General features: G+C 35.3%; 1 protein-coding gene across 6 annotated transcripts in view; it reads left to right on the top strand.

The window, feature by feature from the left end:
• The window catches only part of SCN1A (sodium voltage-gated channel alpha subunit 1), a 147291-nt gene that overhangs the window by 81985 nt on the left and 38667 nt on the right, over nucleotides 1–26639 (top strand). For 4 of the 6 annotated variants that reach the window (XM_019838205.3, XM_019838204.3, XM_003990825.6 and 1 more), the window contains exons 6-17: nucleotides 1006–1097; nucleotides 1971–2240; nucleotides 5526–5589; nucleotides 6090–6231; nucleotides 6883–7089; nucleotides 8562–8846; nucleotides 9782–10162; nucleotides 11411–11540; nucleotides 12350–12588; nucleotides 13937–14110; nucleotides 15104–15460; nucleotides 16840–17322. In XM_019838205.3, the coding sequence (XP_019693764.1) occupies nucleotides 1006–1097; nucleotides 1971–2240; nucleotides 5526–5589; nucleotides 6090–6231; nucleotides 6883–7089; nucleotides 8562–8846; nucleotides 9782–10162; nucleotides 11411–11540; nucleotides 12350–12588; nucleotides 13937–14110; nucleotides 15104–15460; nucleotides 16840–17322 (2824 nt within the window). The remainder of the gene's footprint in view (nucleotides 1–1005; nucleotides 1098–1970; nucleotides 2241–5525; nucleotides 5590–6089; nucleotides 6232–6882; nucleotides 7090–8561; nucleotides 8847–9781; nucleotides 10163–11410; nucleotides 11541–12349; nucleotides 12589–13936; nucleotides 14111–15103; nucleotides 15461–16839; nucleotides 17323–26639) is intronic. The other 2 variants (XM_019838207.3, XM_019838206.3) reach the window with 2 other exon arrangements.

Raw genomic sequence — 26639 nt, 5'->3', positions numbered from 1 at the left:
GGTAATATGCACAATTTCTTCATCCCTGTCCTTGTTTTTTCTTGTGGTAAATTTTCCCAAGGAAGAAGAGATTCAGAAAAGGAATCGAAGGCCATTCGGAAGTAGGTGAAATATGTGTGGAGGATGGTGGCCCATGCCCACTTGCCCTCACCGTTCCTTCAGGAGCTGACTTCTTGGCCTCCTACAGGCACAGCGAGGTAGATAGGATCAGAAGTAGGAATGACATACGGAAGTCTCCAAATGCTGCCTGTCTCATCTTTAATTCCATGTCTAGTCCAGATGAGCCAACTCTTCACCATTCCCTCGGGCCACCGTTCAAAAGACAGCATATTGGGACAACTGTTTTTTGAAAACAAAGTAGCAATAACAGCAGATCATAAGATCTTGTTCTGAACTTGCCTAACTTTCACTTAGGAGTTACACTAGGAAAACCTTTTCATGTCCAGATAGTTAGTAAGGCAATCTGCCTTTTCCTGCCTAAGTTTCTCTTAGGTGATTTTACATAGTTCATTCTAACTGAAACCCTAAAACAACAGCCAAGATTTAATTTTCTATTGATTTAATTCTCCTCAGTTACACAAGATGTTGATTATATTGCTAGCCAATGTAGCAACAGGATTATACACTTTATGAAGTTTACGTACAGCAAACGGCCTTCAATGATGTGAGTAAAGAAAACCATAGCAATTGACTCTAATTTCTAAATTGCTACATACGATATTATCATTTAGAATCACCAAGAAGGTCTTTATAAAAGACCCAAGCAAATAATATAAATCCTGCCTAAATCTTGAATAACTCTGATTTAATTCTACAGGTATGTAACAGAATTTGTAAGCCTAGGCAATTTTTCAGCTCTTCGAACTTTCAGAGTCTTGAGAGCTTTGAAAACTATTTCTGTAACTCCAGGTAAGGAGTGATTGGTGTGAACCATAAGGCTCCTTGTACCTACAGCTCTTTCTTTGTATCCTGTTATTGTGTCTGTGTGTGAACTCCCTATTACAGATACGTGACAGAGTTCGTGGACCTGGGCAATGTCTCAGCGTTGAGAACATTCAGAGTTCTCCGAGCCCTGAAAACAATTTCAGTCATTCCAGGTGAGAGCTAGGTTAAACATCCGGGGCCGATCCATCATGTCTTTTCAGCAACATCTTCTTTGCTTGACAGTCAACATTACAGAAATTCAGGAGTCATAATAAAATAATCAAAATCATTATCAAAATCAAGTGTTTTATAAGAAATGATTCTTATTATTTGGACATAAGCTTTTATGTTTTTTCACTTTTTATCAGCGTAGGAGTTTAGCATGAGATAATGCAGTATATAGTCCATGTGTGATTTGCCCTTAGAGATGTCATGTATTTTTCTCTCCATTGTCAGTTGTACCAGGGATTTGGTCCCAACTGAATGTACCAATTTGTAATTTCTTGTTCATTGTAGTTACTGATGATGTTGTATGTACAATGTAAATCCTAATAATGCTTTAAAAGGCAAGGAAATAAGATAATGAAGAATAGCATGAGTCTGTACGGAGGATTTATTATCTTCAAGTCCAATTATATCCTAAACCTCCTCCCGAGTTATAGCAAACCTTTTCCTACTTATAAATAGGCATTGTAAAATATGTATTCAGGTAACTTGTTTTAAAATGGATAACTAACCCTAATGAAAGTATGGGGTGAGTTTCATTAGCAAAATGGAGAAATACAAGACCCTTCATGAAGACCATAAACCTCCCATTATTCTCTCTCGACATAATGGAAGATGATCTTCATTTCGTTGTTTGGATCTTTATATTTCTGGAGTTCATTTCCTTAGCACTTCAGCCTCCCAGGAAGTGTTGTTCTTCCACTGGCATTGCAATTATTTTCAAATTTATGCATGGAATCTATGTTTTCAAGAAAACTGTGTGGGCCTTTTGTTATTTCCAATGTTCTAAGTCTTCATAGTCATAGCCTTCTTTCTTTAAGGCCTGAAGACCATCGTGGGGGCCCTGATCCAGTCAGTGAAGAAGCTCTCTGATGTCATGATCCTGACTGTGTTCTGTCTGAGCGTGTTTGCACTGATTGGGCTGCAGCTGTTCATGGGCAACCTGCGGAATAAATGTGTGCAATGGCCTCCCACCAATGCTTCCCTGGAGGAACACACTATAGAGAAGAATGTAACCATGAATTACAATGGCACACTTGTCAATGAAACTCACACTGAGTTTGACTGGAAATCGTATATTCAAGATTCAAGTAAGAATTATTGTTATGTAGATTTATTTTTTCATTGTTGACCTGCCTTCCACCAAGGCATGAAAGATTTTCTTAAAATGATTGCATAACAGGTTGTGATCTCGTAATCACCTGACCATTGGTTTGCACATACCTTTAATTATTTTATTGATAACTATTCTAATTTTGACTCCAAGTGCCATTGTGTGTTATATCATTATATGGGAGACTAAAGAATTCAGCTGCAAAGAAAGTAAGTAAAATTTTCTCTTTTATTTGGTTTTAGTATTTGCCAGTAGCAATGTTACAAGAGCAGAGACAGAACATGATTCACAGGAAAAAGGAATGTCCTTTTTAAAGAAAAATATTAAATATATGAAACTTAGACTTTAGATGGGTGTTTATCTTTATTATTTGAAGGTGATGAGTAATTCTTAACAAAAAAATCAAAGAAAGAAAACCTTAGTGATTGGTTGTGTGGAACAAGTAGACTTAGTCATAAAAAATTATAGATAGTTGTATAATTCTTAAAGTAATGACAGCATAATTTTAAAAACAAATCAGTATCTTTTTATAATTGTAGATATATAAAATACCTTGATTCATACAGATTAACTCTTTCATGACATTAGTGATATGCCAACAAGTAATTTGCACATAGTTGGAAACCTCTAGGTTAAGAATTTGTGTGTCAAAGCAATACATAAAATTGTTCTTTATTCACTCATATGATGCCAATAAGTCTACTGCTGTCATCAACTCCCTGAAATCTGATATTTTTTTCTCTTGGCTAAGATCAAGGAACTGACTATGAAGATGTTATTTAAGGTTTATTCTCTAGTGAATATGTACTTGGACTCCATTTCTCTTAGAGTCAAAGTAAAAGAAATCATAAATATCAGATTTATTTTCAGCTCTAAAAATCCATACTTATCATTTTGCCTAACAATAATCCATTTGTTGAATAGATTGTTTTAAATCAAATGCAAATACAAATACATGGGAGAAGGGAAGGGGGAAAATAGTTTCAAATAGAGAGGGAGGCAAACCATAAGAGACTCTTAAATATAGACAACAAACTGAGGGCTGATGGGGGGACAGGGGAGAGGGGAAAATGGGTGATGGGCATTGAGGAGGGCACTTGTTGGGATGAGCACTGGGTGTCATATGTAAGTGATGAATCACGGGATCTACTCCCAAAACCAAGAGCACACACTATATATACACTGTATGTTAGCTAACTTGACAATAAATTATATTAAATATTTTTATATAAATAAATAAATTAATTAATTAATTGCAAATACAAATAAAATGTCTTTGAAAGTAATAGAAAATTAAATTTATTAAAATTAAAGATATATATTATGACTGAAAGTTGTATTTTCTTCAGATTAAGCTTCTAGATCATTGACTTTAATGGTTAAAACTTCATTTATAAATACCTGATATCAAGAATTCATCCAGAAACTCTCATATTTTTCACTTCATTTAATTTTAATTAAAAATCAAGGAATTCTGTCTAAATTTTCTTGTCGATGTTCAAAGAAGTAAGACATTGGAAATGAAAGTTATTTCCCATTATGTGGTTTTTGTATCCCTTATAGAACTATGCGTAGAACAAATTTCTCTGAAAATTTAACATCTAGGAAATATTTCTTTTTACAAAATCCAAGATTTTTTTTCTTAAAAAAATGATTATTTAAATGCCACGATCTCATCCTTTTTTTATAGCTGTGTAATATTTCCATTGTGTGTGTGTGCGTGTGTGTGTGTAAACACACAACACATCTTCCTTATCCTTTCATGTATTGATGGACACTTGGGCTGCTTCCATATCTTGCCTACTATAAATAATGCTTCAATAAGCATAGGCATGCATATATCTTTTCAAATTAGTGTTTTCACTTTCTTTGAGTATGTACTCAATAGTGCAATTAGAGGGTATTATGCTAAGTGAAATAAATCAGACTGAGGAAAACAAATACCATCTGATTTCACACATAAGTGAAATCTAAAAAAAACAACAAAAACAAAAACAATGACTAATCAATAAATAAACAAAAAGCATAAATACAGAGAATAAACTGATGGTTGCTAGAAGGGTAGGAGTGGCAGGTTGGGCAAAATGGGTGAAAGGGAGTGGGAGATACAGGCTTCCAATTTTGGAATGAATAAGTCACAGAAATAAAAGTCACCACATAAGGAATACAGTCAATGATATCATAATAGCAACATATTAGGACAGAAGGTAGCTACACTTGTGAACACAGCATAGTGTATACACTTATGGAATCACTATGTTGTACATCTGAAACTAATGTAACATTGTCAATTATATTCGAATACATTTTTCAAATGATGATTTAATTCCTTACATTTCTCTTTTTGTCTTCCCTGTCCTTATTTATTCAATAAAATTTATTGATAGACTCCTGAGTCCCAACAATAGTAATATGGAAATAATCAATGATTAGACTTTCTTTCAAGGAGTAATAATTTTTATAAACAAATAATTGCAATATAGGACAATGAGTTTAATAATAGTATAAGTAGCTACATACTACTGGTAACACAGTGAGAGGAGTTCTTAATTTTGCCAATCTTTAGTGGGCAGGAAATAGAGAATATCAAGGAACAATTCACAGAAGTGACACTTCAACTGGATATTAAGAGAACCTAAAGAATTTGCCAGCAAAAGAAAGCTTTGAGATACTATAGTATTCACCTCTAGTAATTATTTTAGCTTTACTATTTAACATTATTTTTTGTTTCATTTCTTTTAGTAGCTGACCTGATTTATGCACCTTTACTGTAAGCAGAATATATCTGGAAGTTGATAGAATGCAAATCATAATCAGTTGTTAAACATTTATAAATAGTGTTTAAAAACATAGTAGAGAGAAAATATATAATCCCTTTGTTTTCAAATATGTGGCTATTTTGAAAAACAAAGGAATCTCTGTCATGCTTATCTATTTTTACAGAATGAAATTTTTATTTTTCACGAGGGTAATAGAAAAAAACATTTGATGCTTTTTAAATTTTTAGGTTAGCACCTAAATTATTGCTAATTTTATACTCATAAAGAACAAATGCTTTCTTCTCTTAAGTAATCAATCCCCTTACTATAATATCTAGTATTTTGAGGGAGAAATGAAATGGCAAATCCCAATGTCTTTCAGGGAATTATATAACATATTTTAAATCATTCTATGAATCCTAAAAGTTGGGGCCTCATCTTGCTTTCATTTTGCAGTGTAATGCAAATACTCATCATATGACTTACTACTCTTTCCTAAACAGGGTATCATTATTTTCTGGAGGGTCTTTTGGATGCCCTACTATGTGGAAACAGCTCTGATGCAGGGTAAGCCAATAATCTGTGTGTGTTTGTGTATGTGTGTATACTTTATTAATACTTATTTGCTATAATTCAGGCTACCTCTAAGGTGAGAGATTATTTAAAGGTTAGGCAAGTTTTTATGTTTCATAAAACAAGGAATAATACTTTTGCTTTAATGCTGTGTCCCTTAGATGAGTATGTGTGAACTAGAAGATGACTCTAGAGGCTTCCCAGTAGAGAAAATGAACTAGAATATGTTAAAATGCTAATTATCAACAGAAAGTAGTTTTGTAAAATATTATTTAAAATGCTAGGTAATATTTTAATGATGACATCAAGTGGCTAGTAAAATTATGTTGTCAGAAGTTGGGAAATATATATTATTTATCATGCTCTATCTCTTGTGATAACTTCCATCCCTTGAAACAGCCAATTTTCCTGGCTAGACAATGTTATAAGTATAGCATGCTATCGGAATAAAAAGACAACAGAACTTCGTATACTTTCTTTTGTCCCATTTATAGCCAATGTCCAGAAGGATATATGTGTGTGAAAGCTGGTAGAAATCCTAATTATGGCTACACAAGCTTTGATACCTTCAGCTGGGCTTTTTTGTCTCTGTTTCGACTGATGACTCAGGACTTCTGGGAAAATCTTTATCAACTGGTGAGAACCTGAAGAGATACATACTGCATTTAAGTAGAAACATATAAGAAAAACACCTTAGTGCTGACTTCCAAGTCACAGCATTATATAGCAGAAGGAACAGAACTTGAAATTGGGAGATTTGAATTTCTTTATCCTATTGATTATAACACATATTAAGCATAGTGATGACAGGATAGCAATTCCCTCTCGTTTCCCTTTGGCTCAAAACTTATTTTCCACCATTTCCAGACACAGGTCCTCTCAAACAGAAGGCACACCTTCCCCTCAGCTCCATCTGCCCACTCAAATATTATTCCTCAGGTGGCAGGTGATGAAAATCAATAAGCAGATATAGAAAGATAACTTTGATGTCTTCCTTGACTTTTATCACAGGCTCAGCTCTTTGATGGAATCTCTATGGTATTTCGTTTGATTCCATTTTATTCCTGGTGCATCCAAGAATTCCCTCCAGGAGATCTGAATGTAAATGCATGAGTTAGAGGAGAAGGAAAAGGATGAGGTTAAAGAAACAGTCAAGGAGGCAGAAGGGGGTGTGACCATCATAATTATTATTTATGTCAAGGGTCCTACATGACACACAAGTAAAAGTTAAAGCCACTAGTCAGTGAAATAATACTGAAAAAATAATTCTAATGTTTTTCTTTTCAGACATTACGTGCTGCTGGGAAAACATACATGATATTTTTTGTGCTGGTCATTTTCTTGGGCTCATTCTATCTGATAAATTTGATCCTGGCTGTGGTGGCCATGGCCTATGAGGAACAGAATCAGGCCACCTTGGAAGAGGCAGAACAGAAAGAGGCTGAATTTCAGCAGATGCTTGAGCAGCTTAAAAAGCAACAGGAGGCAGCTCAGGTAAATTCATCAAAATCAAATATGTCCTGTCTCATGGTACAATTCTTTTTTATTGTTTTGGTTGTTGCAAAAACACTGGAGAGAAAGTGAGAGACAGATAACTGACTCCACTTAAGAGAAACTGGTAATGATGGCAGATTAGTAATAATTTCTACATTTTGATCATCTATAGATCATTTAGTTTCATTTTTTTTCTAAGATGTCTGCAATATTGACCACAGTGGAACCCTCTCATGCTACTTTAATGTTTTAAGATTTTTAAAAGGGAAAATGTGATTCTGAGTCTTCTCGAGGAAAAAACACTGAATGGGTATAGGAGAAAATCCTAAGAAGTCATCTTTTCTTGGGAAAAAAAATGTGTTGGTTATTATATATAAAGATGTTCATCTGGCTCTTAAAAGATAATCTAGTCTTTTCTTTAACCAAAAATATATTGTTTTTAATGTGGCTTAATTGCCTTGTATAATAAATGAGGAAGTGATGAAATAATATAATGTTCTATGACAAAGCAACATTCAGTAGGCATATGAAAGTCACCAATTTTATGGAGACCAGGTGATCTAAGGATTTCTTGTTCTTATAGAGAGGTGTTGATACTCATTGTGCAATGAAATGCCTGTGCTATCACTTCTATATTCTCTCATGCTTTTCATTTAGCATACAAGCTCATTGATTTTACTTTAGAATAAAGCTGTTTGGGAAATATTAATTTATTTGCAAGAGTCCTTGTATTGAGGGCACTCTGGGAACAAAGGTAATATCAAAACGTACTGACTGAGCACCAGTATAAGCTATGATCAAAAGCATTGTTTTCATTCCATGCCCACGTATCCAGCAAGAACCGGTGCTGAGTGAAAGAAGCTGGGGTTGGTATTTGGAGAACTAAATGTCTTGTCTTGTTTAGTGGAAAATGTTGACTGTCCTTTCTCCAGTGTTCTGGTTAGAAGATTATGGGGGGGGGGGAGGGCAAGAAAGGGATTTTATCACCTTCATTGATGATATTTTGATAATGCAACTTCAATAACTGGGGAGAGGACCTCAGCTCTTTATCTCATTCCTACTCCCTTTGGGTATGAGCTCAGGTAAGTCAATAACTTTTCTTCCATGCCACAGTTTCTTTTTCAGAGAAGACAGTGCTAATTAAATACCAACTTTTAGAGTAATTCAAATCCCAAAAAGTAATATGAGTTTATGTTCTTATCGATGCCTGATTGGTCCTTTTGAATATGTGGCCTGTACAGCATAATATAAACATAATAAATGTTAACAGAGATAAAACCACGTTAACCCTGAAAGCCTTCGTTAGATAGGAAGGGGGAAAAGTCCCATTTATTACTTGCAGACAGAGCTGCTTCTACGGAAGATCAGCTTCAGCAGGTTAAATGTGTTTTTTAAATGTTATGCAAACACTTGAGCTTAAGAAGATAAAGTCTTCTCTAATGCCATACTAAAATCATTTCTCCTTAATGTAGCAGGCAGCAGCTGTAACTGCCTCAGAGCATTCCAGAGAACCTAGCGCCGCAGGTGGGCTCTCCGACAGCTCATCTGAAGCCTCCAAGTTGAGTTCCAAGAGTGCTAAGGAAAGAAGAAATCGGAGAAAGAAAAGAAAACAGAAAGAGCAGTCTGGTGGGGAAGAGAAAGATGAGGATGAATTCCATAAATCTGAGTCTGAAGACAGCATCAGAAGGAAAGGGTTTCGCTTCTCCATCGAAGGGAATCGATTGACATATGAAAAGAGGTACTCCTCCCCACACCAGGTACGGCACTGCTGAGTTCATTGATGCATGACTGAAAATCAGAACACTGAAGAGGGGGAGAATTAAACCAGATTTATGAATTGTCATCAACTGAATTGACTGCCATGTTTCTTATATTTAAATCTACCCTTTCTTTACATAGCTATGAGAAAATTTTACTCCACATATATGTAAGTCTGCAGCTTTGTGTAGTTGGGATAACACTGGGTTGAAATTCAGAAGACTGGATTCTCCTCCTGATACTATCTGCTGATACCTGTTGAAACTAATGACATTTAATCTTTCTGTTCCTTGACCTTTTTAATGAAAAAAAAATTTGGATGTAGGGCTAGCTGATCAGTACTTTTTTTGGTTATTTTATGTTGCCTTTTCCCCCTAACTTCTTTATAAACCAGCATTCGTGCTTCTGAAAACTTCAGTTGTGATATGCTTTATCAAAAAGCACATGACTCTGAATTTCAGAAGTCTGTGCTTTATAGATGAAATAGGGGTAATAATTAATTTAAAGTGATTTTAGATAGATGTGCTAAAACAATTTGTGAAAAATGTTGGAATTCCTTGAAGGAAAGAGCAATAATGTGGCCTTGTGAAGGCCTTGTGAAGGTCACGCTGCCAATGTTTATTGAATGTTTATGGTGTCCAAAGTAATGTGCTAAGGATGTTTGCTTTTGAACTTGAAAATGTTGGTTCAGGGTTTGAGTTTTCTTCAGTGTCTTTAAATTGTGATCCTTCTCCCCATTCATAATCTCAAGGTCTAGAAATTTCTTATAAAACCAATTTAATTTGAGCACATAAAATGAGAATGTTAATGAAAAGGAACAAATCACATCCTGTTATGAATACTGAATCTCCTTCAACTTAATTTTGCAAAATAAAAGCACATTTCAAATGTCTATATTAATATGCTTGTACTTTTTTTGGTTTCAAACTTCTAGTCTTTGTTGAGCATCCGTGGCTCCCTATTTTCCCCAAGGCGAAATAGCAGAACAAGCCTTTTCAGCTTTAGAGGGCGAGCAAAGGATGTGGGATCAGAGAATGACTTTGCTGATGATGAGCACAGCACCTTTGAGGATAATGAGAGCCGGAGAGACTCCTTGTTTGTGCCCCGACGACATGGAGAGCGGCGCAACAGTAACCTGAGTCAGACCAGTAGGTCTTCCCGGATGCTGGCAGTGTTTCCAGTGAATGGGAAGATGCACAGCACTGTGGATTGCAATGGTGTGGTTTCCTTGGTTGGTGGACCTTCAGTTCCTACATCGCCTGTTGGACAGCTTCTGCCAGAGGTGATAATAGATAAGCCAGCTACTGATGACAATGTAAGGAAGTTTTAAATAGTTCAGGCATGGCTGGCCCATTATTGCTGCACCAGCCAGTGTTTCTACAGAATGGAACCTTTGAGAATGATTCCTGGTTGGTCAAGCTGCGAATGCACCTGCATCTTGTAATACCTTTAATAGACTAACCAACTAAAACTTAAGGCCTCAACACTCTTGCATAACACCGAATGCATTTAATTATTAAATTTGCTAAGAATAAATTAGGCACAATCATAAATTACTGCCTCCAGTTGGAGGATTTGCTATATACCCATGCTGAGATTAGATAGCAGGCCATCCTCTAAAGTTTGGTATAAAAGTAAATGAATGATTCCTATGTTTAAGTATAAAGGGTGTATAATAAATCTTTCCAACAGATTCTTCAATATAGCTCTGCCTTATTTTAGAAGATTTTCAAGAACACTGTGCCTCAATAGATAGCTTCATTGTTATCTTGAAGTTTCTACTATTCACATTTGTCTTTCTAAAAAATAAATGCTGATATAAGTCTTCTCAAAATGAATCTAAATGATGAGACACAAATAAATTGTTAATACAGACAGATAAAAGAATTGTCTGTGTACAAACGTATGTTTTTGTGAATGTATACAGGATGAGGAATTTCTAAACACATGCTGCCTCTTATTAGACTGTGAAACCACTTGGAAATATATCAGCATGATGAGGCATGACTAAGTCAGAGTTAGATGACTTATTGCTTTGGTACCCTGGATGAAACTGTTGTCCATGCAGCATGTGTGGCTTTTTTAACATACAGTTTGTGTTGTCAATGACCATCTATGTCTTGTGTACAGATAATGAGATGGCAGCTACATGTGTTGTAATCGTTTGTATTTCTTTAAGAATAAATGGCTACCTTCTCAGCATAAAATGCCTGATCATTTATATGACTTTTCAAGTTATTAGTTTTTTACTAGTAGTTCAGAACTAGTGCTAACTGTTAAATATGGCTCTCAATAGATTTATTAACTATATCAAAATTGCATCATGTCTCATAAAATTATGAAATTAGAGGTTAAAAAACTCAGTTTTTGTTGTATGACTGAATGGTTGACAGTTTGGATATTCCAGGTTAATGATACAATAAGTCAGCAATATCTGCCATCACCAACTAAATATGAAAGTGCATGATGCATGTGTTTCATGAAATTCACTGTGTCACATCTGGTTATTTGCTTATCATATTGCTCAAGTTAATCATTTAATACATTAGAATTTTCTTTATAGGGAACAACCACCGAAACTGAGATGAGGAAGAGGTCAAGTTCTTTCCATGTTTCCATGGACTTTCTAGAAGATCCTTCCCAAAGGCAAAGAGCAATGAGTATAGCCAGCATTTTAACAAATACAGTAGAAGGTTTGTTACCCATCCCATTATCGTTCAATTATTTTCAGTAAACTTGTATTTTCTCACTTGAAACAAATATCTCTATTTGTAAATTGGAAACAGTATGTTAGAAAGAGAATATGATAGGTATTATTTAAGATTTATTATTTGTTACACCTGCTCATATATTCTCGGAACTTTAAAAACGTTACTCAAATGCAATGATATTGGAAATCTAAAGAATGTTTTCCAGTGTGATAATTCTTTGAAAATGTGGAATAAAGCATTTGTTAGAGGTTCCTAATCTTATTAGTCACAGTGACCCTCTCTTTTGTTCCATTAGGCTTAGGACTTCAACACCATCCAAAATACTCTCAAGATTGGAGGAGAGGAGCAGGTCATTTCACAGAACAAAAACAAATTTAAAAGATGATTCTTGGCTCATATCAAACCCTACCCTGTCTCTTATAGATTTAGGATGACAGCTTAGCCAGACATTAACATAGGATTACACACAGTATCTACGTTTCTGCAACTCATTTTCCTATGGAAAAACTTCATTTAAAAGACCATTCACTTCAGGCCAATCATTGAGCCATGTTGTCAATACATACAAGAAAAAAACTATTCTTTGCTCCCTCTGCCCTATGTGTATGTCTGAAAAAATATCTTCATAGGTCTAAAGAATAAATGCGATAGTATTTTTAGATACAAATGAGGCTGACTCTGTACCAAATGAAAATGTGTGGATTACTGAAAAAGAAGACTTGTGGATCTGAAATAAATATATGTATCTATTAAATATATCTTTTGGTGGTTCTTTTTTTTCTTAAATCTAGAACTTGAAGAATCCAGACAGAAATGCCCACCCTGTTGGTATAAATTTTCCAACATATTCTTAATCTGGGACTGTTCACCATATTGGTTAAAGGTGAAACATATTGTCAACCTGGTCGTGATGGACCCATTTGTTGACCTGGCCATCACCATCTGTATTGTCTTAAATACTCTTTTCATGGCCATGGAGCATTATCCAATGACGGAACATTTCAATAATGTGCTTACAGTAGGAAACTTGGTAAGCATATTGGAAGGTAAATGTGTTCAATCTTCAAATTTTCTGTTTGAGAAACTGTTTCCATTTATAGCTTAACACAGTCTTTTCACCACCTTCTTACCTCCTGGCTCCCAAAAGATTGGAATTATAGCTAGCTGGCTATACCTTAACTTTTGCCAACAATAAATAGCCCTTAATGTCAAAGCAAAAGCTAAGAAAGAGAGCAATATATAGGCCTATAGTACCACTTGGAAACTCAATATTGATATTTATAATTTTTCAAGATACAGAAGCAATTTAAGGGCACACCTCTTGAAAAGACATTATCACAGTTTCCCTAGCTGTAGAAGACTAAAAACAAAAAACATAGATCTTTTCATTTTGCTTAGTCATCATCATCATTATAAGCAAAAATTTAACATCTCAAAAATGTCTTTAGCTTTTCCACGTCCAGCAGCTAGGTACGACATGTATTGTTTTATCCATCCATTCTATATCAAAACCATCAAATATTGAAAACCTCTAGTATATTTTGTGTATTATATGATTAGCAAGGCCATTTTTGGTAAAGGTTGCCACTTAATTCTTTCTCCTCTGTTTTTAAAAAACATGAATTATTAAAGTGTTTGTCAGTTGACTCAATTTAGGAATATTAGCTTTTATTTGCTGAAAGAAAACAGACTTTAAAGTAATGTATGTATTTTTCATAACATTTGTTTTGAGGTATAAGATTTTTGATGGTAAAAAGCAAGACATGTAAAGCATCCTGAGTTGTAATATTTATATTTTTAAAGGTCTGCTTTTTATATTATGGAAGTAAATTTATTTTTTTCACGTGCATAACAAATTGATAATATAACACATGTATTATAGTAATAAATGTACCTGTATAATAATGATCTGATTTGAGGGAAGGGGAATATGCTTATAGACAATTAAAAGTGATCATGGGCAAGATCTTGTCAGTACCTGTGTTGTATAAAGTCTGGAGGGACAGACAGTTTGATGGGACAGAAGGAATACTAGTTCAAAATAAATTTGCATTCCAGTCCAATTTTTGGCATTTTCTAGTTGTGTGATATCTGAGAAACCATTGCACCCACGTAAAGACCTGTTTCCGCACCGGTAAAGTGATATTTATATTGCCTGCATTAGCCACGTCCATGGCTAACAATAAATTTCTGTAACGATAAAATGAAATAAAGTATATAAGAGCCTTTTTATCAGCTATACATTACTACACAAATGTGAGCTCGTAATAGATCATTATGGGGAAAGTAGCATTAACATTTTGTTCTGCGATCAAATACTATGTCATTCTACTTTATCATTATCTGATGGAATTAGAGTAACTTTGTTTTGACCTTAGGTTTTCACTGGGATCTTTACAGCAGAAATGTTTCTGAAAATTATTGCCATGGATCCGTACTATTATTTCCAAGAAGGCTGGAATATCTTTGATGGTTTTATTGTGACACTTAGCCTGGTAGAACTCGGCCTTGCCAATGTGGAAGGATTATCAGTTCTCCGTTCATTCCGACTGGTAAAAAATAAACAAAACAGCAACAAAAACTAAACCTGTCCAACAATCAGAGCTCGTATATAGTACTGTCATAGGTTTTACTACACAACTATTAACATTTTAAATCTTTGTGTACATTTGCATCATCAAAACTATCCCTAAATGGAAAAAAAAATTATCTCCATGTGTTTAGAAAAACCTTTATTTAAAAAAAAAAGTACAGTCATGTAAAGTTTAATATATTACTCTGTTGCAATTGTGACTAATTATCATTTCTAGAGATGACTACAGTTAATATTTCTGGATCTAAGAAAATACTTGTAATGAAATATATCACATTTTAATAGTCACTTGAAAATATAAACAGCCCTTTGTAGTGGTAAATGGTGATCAGACACAGTTGGGCATGCAGAAAATTCCTAATTCTACCTCTGGATAATATGCTTCTTCTCTAAATGAGAGGAAAAAAATCTGTAGGATTACTTAACATGCTCATTGGTTTACATATATGTCCCTGCAAATCAGGGGAAGAATTATAGGTATGGGAAATACTCCAAATTTTTAAATGCAGGCACAGCTATGTCAGTACCCTAAAGGAGCATTAATGAATAATAAACATTTTTCTCCACCTATAGCAGGACCTCAGTATGATGTTGCTTTGCATTCGATTGGCAAAATGAATATCTTTTCAACAGAGATTATTGTGATTCAGATGTTAATATTAGTGTTGGGCCTGGTATGCCTTAGAACCACATTCACAAAACAAATTATGGACAGTTGGCCCCAAGTAATCTTCAGAAATTGACTCTTAGGGAAGGTGATCTACATGGTTAGGATATGGAAGAACTAAATTCTTCCTAGAAGGTCCAAAAATTAACAATGAGCCTGAGAAGTTTCAAGGGCAGGGCAGATGTAAGAGATTCTATATTAATCATCATTTCTTGGTAAACCTCAGTATATGCAATGCTTTTAAAGATCATAATAATAATTATATAATTTTTTTTTATTTTCCAGCTCCGAGTTTTCAAGTTGGCAAAATCTTGGCCAACATTAAATATGCTAATAAAGATCATTGGCAACTCAGTGGGGGCTCTGGGTAACCTCACCTTGGTGTTGGCCATCATCGTCTTCATTTTTGCTGTGGTTGGCATGCAGCTCTTTGGTAAAAGCTACAAAGATTGTGTCTGCAAGATCTCCACCAACTGTCAGCTTCCACGCTGGCACATGAATGACTTTTTCCACTCCTTCCTAATAGTGTTCCGCGTGCTCTGTGGAGAGTGGATAGAAACCATGTGGGACTGTATGGAGGTTGCTGGTCAAGCCATGTGCCTTACTGTCTTCATGATGGTTATGGTTATTGGAAACCTGGTGGTATGTACCCATTTAAGATATATATTTCAGAAATAGATTAAGAGCATAATAGGATAGTGACCATTTTGCCCAAGCAAAAACTATGATTAATAATTTGTTAAGTCTCTTGCCTTGGAGATAAATATAGATGTATAGATATAGATATAGATATAGATATAGATATAGATATAGATGATATAGATGTAGATATAGATGATATAGATATAGATATGGATATAGATATAGATATAGATATAGATAGATAGATATAGATATGTCTCACTTTCACAACACAGTAATATAGCAGTGACCCTACAGTTTTTATATTCAAATCCACTTTGTCAATCATTTCATCACATTTGTTATATGAATTTTAATAGAGTATCATATTGAAGACATGCCTAGAAGGATATATTGGGAACATTTTTCAAATTCAGAGAAGAGGGAGAAATCTGAAAAAAATTTTTAAAGAAAGCCTAATGTTACTTGCCAGTATAGGACTAAAGAGTGGAGTCTTTAAGTGTTCATAGTGATTTTACCATTTCCTTGCCCCTTCGTGGCATATACCGTTCAATCACTCTATGTCATATGGCAGATGCATTAGCCAACCTAGGTTAATCAATTCTCTAGTGGTGCTAGGTCGAAATAAGGATTGGCTAATGATGCCTGAGATTACCCAAATGGAATAACTGATCAGTTCTTCTCTCTAAGTTTGAAATGTTAATTACTCTTTAAGGTATAGAAAATTTTAATATATTCCGAAAGATAAATAGATAGATGCATAGATAGATAGATAAAGTATATATATATATAAAGTATCAGTCTTATGGAAGTGTTGGAAATTATTTATAAATGGTTCTTCTAATTAATCAATAGTGGAGCATGAGAAATAATGGGTTAAGAAAATAAGTGTCAATACCTGTGTTAAGATACTTATTCTCATTCTGGATCATAATGATTATTTTTTTAATTAATATCCAACTCAATGTCTCTGTTTATCATAAGGGAAACTATAGAATGTATTTCAGTGTATAATTGCAAACACTAATGATTTTTAAGGTTAGAACTTGTGCATAGTACATATATCAATCTGTTTTCTTATAATCATACAAGTTTAAACATAGCTAAACCTTAGGTTAACTCATTCATCATCTTTGTTCTATATGTGGGAGAATGTGAGACCAATAGAAATCATGTCTTTGCCCAAGGATGTAGAGTGTAGTAGCTACTGAGCCAGATCACAAATTCAGATTACCCAACTTCTAATCACTATTCTATGGTGCTTCTTTCTAATCTAGCTGTTAGAACTTACAGTTTCCTCTACACTTAGAGGAATAAGTGATCACAATCTGCTCTTTACATTGGGGTGAAATTATAATCATGTTTGTGTTATTTTTAAGGTCCTGAACCTCTTTCTGGCCTTGCTTCTGAGCTCATTTAGTGCAGACAATCTTGCAGCCACAGATGATGATAACGAAATGAACAACCTCCAAATAGCTGTGGACAGGATGCACAAAGGAGTAGCTTATGTGAAGAGAAAAATATATGAATTTATTCAACAATCGTTTGTCAGAAAACAAAAGATTCTAGATGAAATTAAACCACTTGATGATCTAAACAATAAGAAAGACAGTTGTATGTCCAATCATACAACAGAAATTGGAAAAGATCTTGACTATATTAAAGATGTGAATGGAACCACAAGTGGAATAGGAACCGGCAGCAGTGTTGAAAAATACATTATTGATGAAAGCGATTACATGTCATTCATAAACAATCCCAGTCTTACCGTGACTGTACCAATTGCTGTAGGAGAGTCTGACTTTGAAAATTTAAACACAGAGGACTTCAGTAGTGAATCAGATCTGGAAGAAAGCAAAGAGGTAAGATTTTATATGTGTGGGTAGGTATAAATTTATATGTACATGCGTGTATTATTGCCTGTATGTAAATATATACTTGTATATTATTGCCTTGGGTAAATCATATTTGTGTAATGAGATGAGGAGAGAAAGAGTGCAGAGATAGAATGGTAGGTAGATCCTCATTTCATCTCACATGTCCATGGAAATGGATTCAGGAAAAAAAAATGATAGCTCATTTTTGTAAAACATTGTGTAGTTTTTTTCAGGATCTTAATTTGAGTAGTATCTCAGTTTCATTAAATATTTGGCTTTTGCTAAGAACCAATGGAAGCTGATTTCTTTTAATGATCTTTATTTTTGTAAAATTGGTTTAAGGTACTGTTAAATTTGGCAGTATTTTTTCTAGTCTGATTTTTTTTGGCTTGAATCTTTAGGTTTACATTTAATATTTAATGAAGACTAATAGTTATTACATGCTATCTGTTGAATTAAGAAAGAAAGTTTAAGGGGCGGCTGGGTGGCTCAGTTGGTTAAGCGGCCGACTTCGGCTCAGGTCATGATTTCGCGGTTCCTGAGTTCGAGCCCCGCGTCGGGCTCTGTGCTGACAGCTCAGAGCCTGGAGCCTGTTTCAGATTCTGTGTCTCCCTCTCTCTGACCCTCCCCCGTTCATGCTCTGTCTCTCTCTGTCTCAAAAATAAATAAATAAATAAATAAATAAATAAATAAATAAATGTTAAGAAAAAAAGAAAGAAACTTTAGGAAAAAATGCAACTTTCATTATAAAGACCATCCATAACAAATAATTTTGCTGCAAAAATTTTACATTATTTATACTGTTTTTGTTTGTATTGTTCAGAGCTAGTTCACAGAAAAACTGATCTTTTTATAAAAAAGTGACTATCCACTGAACCACTGGAGGCAGCTCTATTTCTGCATACTCTGTGTCATTTTATATCTTGGATTATCGTTGCATTAATTGAAAATTTAAATGTAAGGGTAGTAGAAACTTTAGAGATAATTTAATACAGTATTTCTCAAATTTAAGTCATGATCCATAGGAACTGATAAAACAGTTTATTGTACCAGTAATTTTTTTAACTGTAATTAAACAGAATAGATGATACCATTGCACATTGCGTGTTTTAGGAAATCTGATAAATTAAGCTTTTGCTGCCTATACTGAACTTAAATGCACTGCTTTTCTAATCAAAGTGCAAGCATTAGGTCCATGGCTGTAGTGCCTAAAGTTCAGAATTCTTAAACTGTTTAAGCTCTTTGAAATCAGTTGATGGGGATAGGAGGGAGGGGAGGGTAGGTGATGGGTATTGAGGAGGGCACCTTTCGGGATGAGCACTGGGTGTTGTATGGAAACCAATTTGACAATAAATTTCATATTAAAAAAAAAGAAAAGAAAAAAACGAACAAATTATAGGCTGGAAAATTAGCGTTGTTGATTCCCCTTGAATGTGTGAAAGTGAATCAGAGAAAATGATGATATTAATAAAAATGATAACAGTAAATTAGTTTAAACTAAATGTAAATAATTGTTAAGCTGAGACCTGAATGAACCTTAGACAGAGAGGGACTTAGTTTAAACCCCATTTATTCTTATTTTATTAATAATCCTTTTAATTGAATTAATTATATTATTAATGATCAGAGTATTTAACATATAATGCTCACTATTAGAGTCTGTCTTCATTTCGCTGTATTTTTAGAAAATAGCAAATTCATTAGTGCCTGGTTTGGCCCAGCCTTTGGGGGACCCTGGACTTTTGAATACAGTGATATAATCAAGCTTCATTCAGAAAGGGAATAAGGCTCAGGCTGCCACATGGGGTTTTGGATAATTTGGGAAATAGTCTTTAAGAGCCTTTTTAAATTACTTGGATTGCATTCTTTTTTATTATAAAAACAATTCATTTCCATTGTAAAGAATTTGAGAATGACAAATACATAAAGAAGAAAATTAAAACAATAAATGAATAAACATTAAAAAAAATGTTTAATGAAAGCAGTGGGCATGAAAACTGCTGGACCCCAGGTAGAGTGGATGGCTTCTTTTTTTGGTTTCCAGAGACAGAAGGCACAGAGTTTATGCAATGAACAACTCATGTTCTAGGCTTACACATATTACAAAGTATTGTAAGATTTTGTTATGACTACTTACATGCATTCTTGTCTCTCTGTATTTGTGACATGTTTGAACATGTTTGGCACAAAGCAGGCACTCAGATTAAACTTTTCCATCCCTTTCCAACACTTTTTAATGGAACCATTTTGAAAGATTCTCATTATCACACTTGCTCTGATGAAAGCACACCTGAAAATACAGTTTTATTTCCCATGATCCAGACGCCATTTTTCTCTTGATTCAATCTAATGCTGTATTAGGTCCTGTCGCTTTTATTTTATCGGACATTTGCCTTGTCAATTTATATTGGGCTTCTAGGAAAGTAATTTTCCCTCATCCTTTTCACAAGAATTGCTATTGAAACACAGTTGTATATCATCCAGCTGAATATTTATATTAAATACTGAACCTTCTATTCATCCCCATTTCAGTTTATTTCATTCATTTTTCAACTGGCTTTCTGTAAATATTCTTTTATAAATTACCACATCGTCACAAAGTTCCTGGCACTTGCCTTCACCATTTGTTTTTTTCTTCTTGGTTATCATATATACATATATGCAAATACATATATACATATGTACACACATATATAGTTGACCCTCGAACCACATGGTTTGAACTGCATGGGCCCATTTGCACACTGATTTTTTTTTTTACAAATACAGTACAGTACGATAAATGTATTTTCTCCTCCTTATGATTATCTAATAACATTTTCTTTTCTCTAGCCTTATTATAAGAATACAGTATGTAATATATATACAAAATATGTGATAATCAACTGTTTATGTTATCAGTAAGGCTTCTGGTCACAGTAGGCTATTAATGGTTAAGTTTTGGAGGAGCCAAAAGTTATATGCAGATTTTCAACTGCACAGGAGATCAGCCCCCTTAACCCCTGCATTGTTCAAGGGTCAACTGTATATATATTTGGATTTTAGAAAGATGACTTTCAACCTTTAAATATGAATTTCCATGTTAGAAAATACCTTACTGACTCAAAATGTTACTGGCCATGGTCTCTGTTACCTGTTCCATTTGAATATGTTAATGTTTCCTTTCTTTAATTTCAATAATGAGCCTTATCTACAATGGATCATGATTGAAATTCTATTAATGGCATGAGTTAAAATTACAAATGCCCATTGTTTATTACCATTTTCTAAGCACTTGTCTGTAGACATGTGAGGCCCACAATTATAAAGGTGTTGGTAATTGATTATGCTCTAGAGCCAGACACTGTGTTGTATAATTCCATTTTAGCCACATACCATGTGACCTTACCCGACTATCTAATCCTCAATTTTCTTATCTCAAAAATGAGGATAATATCACCTACTTCCTACTTTCTGTGGACTATTAAATGAGGCTATAAATGTGAAGCAGTTAGCATAATGCCTGACAAATTGTAAGTATTCAATAAACTGTCATTATTATCATTACCAGTAACATTCCCAACTGCTCCCAGTATTTTCTTGTAAGAAGTACTAGTAACATACTCCACTGTTAGTCCTTTTGTATTGTTTGCTTTCTGCCCTCAGTAATAAATTTCTTTACGTGTTTATCTGGGGAAAGTGATAGATTTTGTATTATCTGTTTAATTTTTAAATTTCTCATTAAATTCTTGATATGGTAGACTCCTTAAAAAATGTAAGAAACCTTTTTTCTAAAGAGCATTCCAGTCAGAAAAAATAAATATACAGAAACCTAGAGACATGAACCAACAGGATGTGTTTGGACACAATAATAGTTTAGTATTTCTGGAATATAAAATCACAGGAGATGAGGCTACTGACTGCCCTAATTTCCAGGAAACCGAAAACAGACTCCATATTAAGGGACATGTAAAATGGAGGCCTGTATTTGCTTTGCCTCCCCCTTAAGATGCACACTTATACACAACTGACCCCCACCCATTCCAGGACAAATCTATGGGCTATCTGTCTCTACTTGTCCCATGTTTGTTCCCAAATGCAGAAAAGGCATAGCATGGGTCACATTCATCATTCTGTAAATCCCAGCAGACCTCAACCCACAAAGTACATTCAAATAATCTAAAGAATTGTTTTTAAACCCTTATAATGTTTTGAGGCACCTGGGTGGCGCAGTCACTTAACTGTCCAACTTCTGCTATGTCATGATCTCGCGATTCACGAGTTCGAGCCCTGCATCAGGCTCTGTGCTGACAGCTTAGAGCCTGGATCCTGCTTCAGATTCTGTGTCTCCCTCTCTCTCTCTTCTCCTCCCCCACTTATACTCTGTCTCTCTCTCAAAAATAAATAAAACATTAAAAAAATTAAAACCTCATAATGTTTCTTGACTCATGCAGTAGTAAGAATAATGGATCAGCTAGAAATACGGGTTTCCACTGAAAACTAATAATAAAGGGTGGTGGCTTGGACAGATTTCAAAGAGCTTTAAAAACTGGGCAAAACTGCTGAGACTGTGCAAAAGACAACATAAGATGATATCTCTCCAATTAGAAAGTAAGATTCTTTGGTTATGGATTGTATTTTATATAATTTTAGTCTTCTGAGGCACCTACTGCAATGTTGGGCACAAGTGTGTGCTCAGGAACTTTTTGAGTTTTGGTCGATTTGTTTAAATACTAGACTAAAAGTCTGGTGGCCTTACGTCTACTGTGGGCAAATCACTAACCCTATATTGTCCCATTTCCTAATTTGTAAAAGGAGAACAACTGTCCAATAGCACTTATAGGAATATTATGAGGATCTAAAAGCTATTCTGAAGTTAAAAGTGCTCAAAAACGTAAGGGGCCAAGGCACAATTATACCATAATTCTGTCTCATAAATACTTTTTAAATCAATTGAGTTATTAAACTTCTACTTTTTGGAATAAAAACATGTATTCTAAGCTAGTTAGGGAAAAAGTACACTTGTTTTTGCAATGAGTGAGCCCCAGAATGAGTAAAAATGACATTTGGATCTTTGTAATTCAGGTCATGTTAATAACAGATATCATATGTTGAGTGCACACCGTAGGAAAACACTGTTTGTAGGGTTTTACAATGTGTTGTCTCCCCCAGTGCTTCATACCAGGAGGTAGATATTATTAGTCTAATCTTACAGATAAGGAAATTGAATGCAAAGAGTTTAAGTAGCTTGCCAATGTCACACAAATAGTAAGGACTGATCCCAGGCTAGAATCCAGGCAGCTGGCAACACAGTCCATGTTCTTAACCATTACACTAAATCTCCTTAACAGTGCCTGAAAAAATAATTTCTTTGGCATTTCTTTAAAATGAATGTATTGTTTATTAAAGAACTAAGAATAGATGTCCATTATAGAGTTGGTCTTAGCTACCAAACCTCTTCACTGGGCATAGGTTAATGGCACAGCCACAAGTGCCTGAGTCCCTCTCCCTCAGTCCTGGAGGATCCTCTTTCTTCTGGAATGGACTGCATGTTAGACCGATCTGCTGCTGCATCTCACACTAACCTGTGGAACTCTAATTCTAATTACAGAGCACTTATTCTGTTAGGCTATGGTTACTTCACGTTGTATTTTAGGAAGACATGCTTCTGAGTTTAAGGCTTAAAATCATTAGGAAGCACTTCTATGATTGTACCATTAGATTATGAAATCTTTGAGAATAGGAGAAACGCTAACCAGGTCTTAGTCACCTTAAGGCCATAGCATATACAAAATGTTTATTAAATGAATGAGTAAATGGGTAATGAATATTTACTTCTAGACTTCCATTTGCCCTCTCATTTATAACATCTGTGTTAAAATAAAACTTATTTGTAGCTTTGCTGATATCCGTTCATTTAATACTTTTACCTTTACTGTACTTGGGTTAAAGAACATGTGACAATTTCCAACCTCAGCATATACTGCTTAGCAGATTAAATTTGTACTAACACAGAAAAGTCTACAGTGAACACCTTACGTGGCAAATGATCCTTTTTTAAATGTACCTGAGAGCAGGGATTAATCCGTTTCATTTACCAAAGTATAGCCCACATTTAGCATAGTGCCTAGCCTATAGAAGGTGCCCAGTAAATATATGTTAAATAAGGAAATAGGAAGTCTCTGGTTAATCTTGAATCAAAAGGGATAGGTACCAAGATTGTTACAAGTATCCAAATTCATGAACACCATGATAACATAATGTTTCTCATAGAAAAGCATCACACAAAATATCTGGGGATATTAGGAATCTCTGCAAGATAGATGCGTATGCCCCCAACTTTTCTTTCTGTACAGTCTCTTCACAAATCCTCTGGTCTCTGATGTAGCAACTATTGCCTCCATCCTGTATTACAGTTTCTCCTTTAGAAGACCTTACCACAAACTTAGATAAATGGACAAGATTCCTGCTCTTAAATAAAATAAAATCATGTAAATTTTAAGTGTCCCTTTGATCTCATCTCTTAAGTTTTTTTTCCTTAAATTCATTGCCAATCTTCTTGAAAAATAGATTATACTCACTGTTTTCCCATTTTCCACTGCTTAGTCACCTTCAAACATCCTCTTTCTGTTTTTTTCCCTAACTTTCTCTCTGTCAGAAACCATTGATGTTCTCTTAATTGCCAAGTTCAGTGACCCTATCTCACCTGTTTGTCTGCAGTATTTCCTAATTCTTTTTTTTAATGTTTATTTATTTTTGAGAGAGAGACAGAGTGTGAGTGGGGGAGGAGCAGAGAGAGAGGGAGACACAGAATCTGAAGCAGGCTCCAGGCTCTGAGCTGTCAGCACAGAGCCCGATGCGGGTCTCGAACTCACGAACCATGAGATCATGACCTGAGCTGAAGTCAGACACTTACCGACTGAGCCACCCAGGTGCCCCAGTATTTCCTAATTCTTTAAGCTCTGTCATTCCCTGGCTTCCAAAAAAATCCATGCTACTTTCCTCCCAATCATATAAGCTCTCAAATTGCTTATGAGAAGTCTAGATTCATTCTCAACTTCTCTAATTTGAAACCCCTCATCAAATTTACTGTCAAATCCTGTGGATTTTATCTTCTAAATCCATCTCCAATCATGACTTCCAGCTTCCTATACTATTATTTCATCTGTATTACTAGAATTACCATCTGAAACACATTGCCATGGACGGGGAAAAGGCAGTCTTGAATATATCGTAGGCAATTGCACCATCTTGATGAGATTCATTTCTTCTGTCCAATTCCCCAGGACTCAGCCCAGTCCTAGTCACATCGTTCCATGAAGTCTATGTCTTTTGACTCTATAATTTCTTGCTAGAAATTATCTTCTTCTTCTTGCCACTCTCTGCAAAATCTAACAAAACAAAATGATCTTTGAATTGAGGTTCATGACTTTGTCCATGTATCGACTCAATAAAGATATGTTGTTGCTTTGTTGCTCACTATATCAGGCAACTCTTAATTCTGGAAAACCCTCTCAATTCCCCCCAAATATAATTGCTAGCTGCATAACATGAAATGTGTGTATTATACTCTATTTCTCTGTTGCGTATCTGTCTGTCCTACTTACTAATCTTGTGAGCAGCTTGAGAATAACTGTGGTCGTATATATCTTTGTACTTCTAGTAACAAGCACAGAACCTGGCACAAATGAGGTGCTGCATCAGTGTTAATTGGCATTTTATAAGTTAATTATGCTTTTCATGAATGCATACATTTTTATCAGTTATATATTCTGAAAGTATACAGATAGAATAAATCAAGCAAGACTCTTCTTCCTAAGTCAAATTAAGGAAGCAGTTTGCTTTTAGATGCAGCTTCTCCTCTCTGGGGAGGTGGCAGGGAGGAGAGAAGGAGGAAAAAAGAATACACTCAGAATCTCATATAATTATCTGACAGATGCTCAGGAAACACTTTGGAGAGTCCCATCTGGACATTGGTTGGGGATGTCCTTTCAGCTCTTGCCTATTTCCTTATCCCGAGCTATAGTTTCTCAGGGCCATGATCTTTATGAGACGGCAACTATTTCAGCCAGTGGATATGCACACTCCCTCTTGCTTACATCGAAGTGTTTACCAGGTGGTGCCAACTCTATGTTTGTCTACTACACATCCCCACCAGCTCTGTACAATGTCAGACCTCCATCATCTCTCAGCTTTAACTGCTGCCACCCCCACGAATATTCCTTCTCACTCGTCTAGTATCCACATTATAAGTCATCTTTCTAGGAGGTAAACCTGGTCAAAGGTCTCCCCTCTTTCTAAACTTTCAGAAGCTGCCCCTTGCTTACAGTCTATACTACTTAACATGGCGTATGAATCCCTGCAAAAAATGACTATTAGTGACCTTTCCAGCCTCACATAGTAGTACCCTCCTCCCCTCCCCATCCGAGTACACTGCTCTTTTGTTTCCTAAAACTCCCCATGCTCTATCAGGTTCTGATCCTTACGCCTGTTCTGTCTAGAATACTCTCTTACCCCCGCCTCTTCACCTGCCCCACCCCCATCCAACTCATCCTTCTGTCCCAAGTGTTATTTCCTTCTATTGTAACCTTCTTAGACTGAATTAGGTGGTGCTCTCAAGATCCTCTACACGAATCCAATTACCGTGTGTGACAGTTGTTTGCTTCTCTGTATCTTCCATCTGATTGAACCCATGAGGGCAGGTATTAGGACTATTATAGTCACTATTTCATTCTTCAGGCCCTAATCTTGTTGTGCATAGACTAATATTTTTGGTAGTTGAAAAGGTCAAATGTTAGCAATTACAAATATTATAAACTATATAATACTGTTATGAAAATTATTGCCATTTATCAGGCAAGCACATGCCAAGCATTTTCCATGTGTTATCTTGTTCAGTCCTTTTTTTTTTTTTTAATTTTTTTTCAACGTTTTTTATTTATTTTTGGGACAGAGAGAGACAGAGCATGAACGGGGGAGGGGCAGAGAGAGAGGGAGACACAGAATTGGAAACAGGCTCCAGGCTCCGAGCCATCAGCCCAGAGCCTGACGCGGGGCTCGAACTCACAGACCGCGAGATCGTGACCTGGCTGAAGTCGGATGTCTAACCGACTGCGCCACCCAGGCGCCCCAATCTTGTTCAGTCCTTATAGCAACCATGTGATGTAAGGACCATTTTACAAATTAGAAGCTAAAGCTTAATGAGGTGAAGATAATTGCCAAAAGTCCGTAAAACCAGTAACTGCGATTCAAACCCAAGCCTGGCTGGCTCAAAACAGGACTCTTAACCCTTTCATTATAGTTATACAGTTCCTCCCGCCAGT

This window comes from Felis catus, chromosome C1 (assembly GCF_018350175.1).
Source record: "Felis catus isolate Fca126 chromosome C1, F.catus_Fca126_mat1.0, whole genome shotgun sequence".
Classification (NCBI taxonomy): domain Eukaryota; kingdom Metazoa; phylum Chordata; class Mammalia; order Carnivora; family Felidae; genus Felis; species Felis catus.
This window is presented reverse-complemented; position numbering and strand designations above follow the sequence as displayed.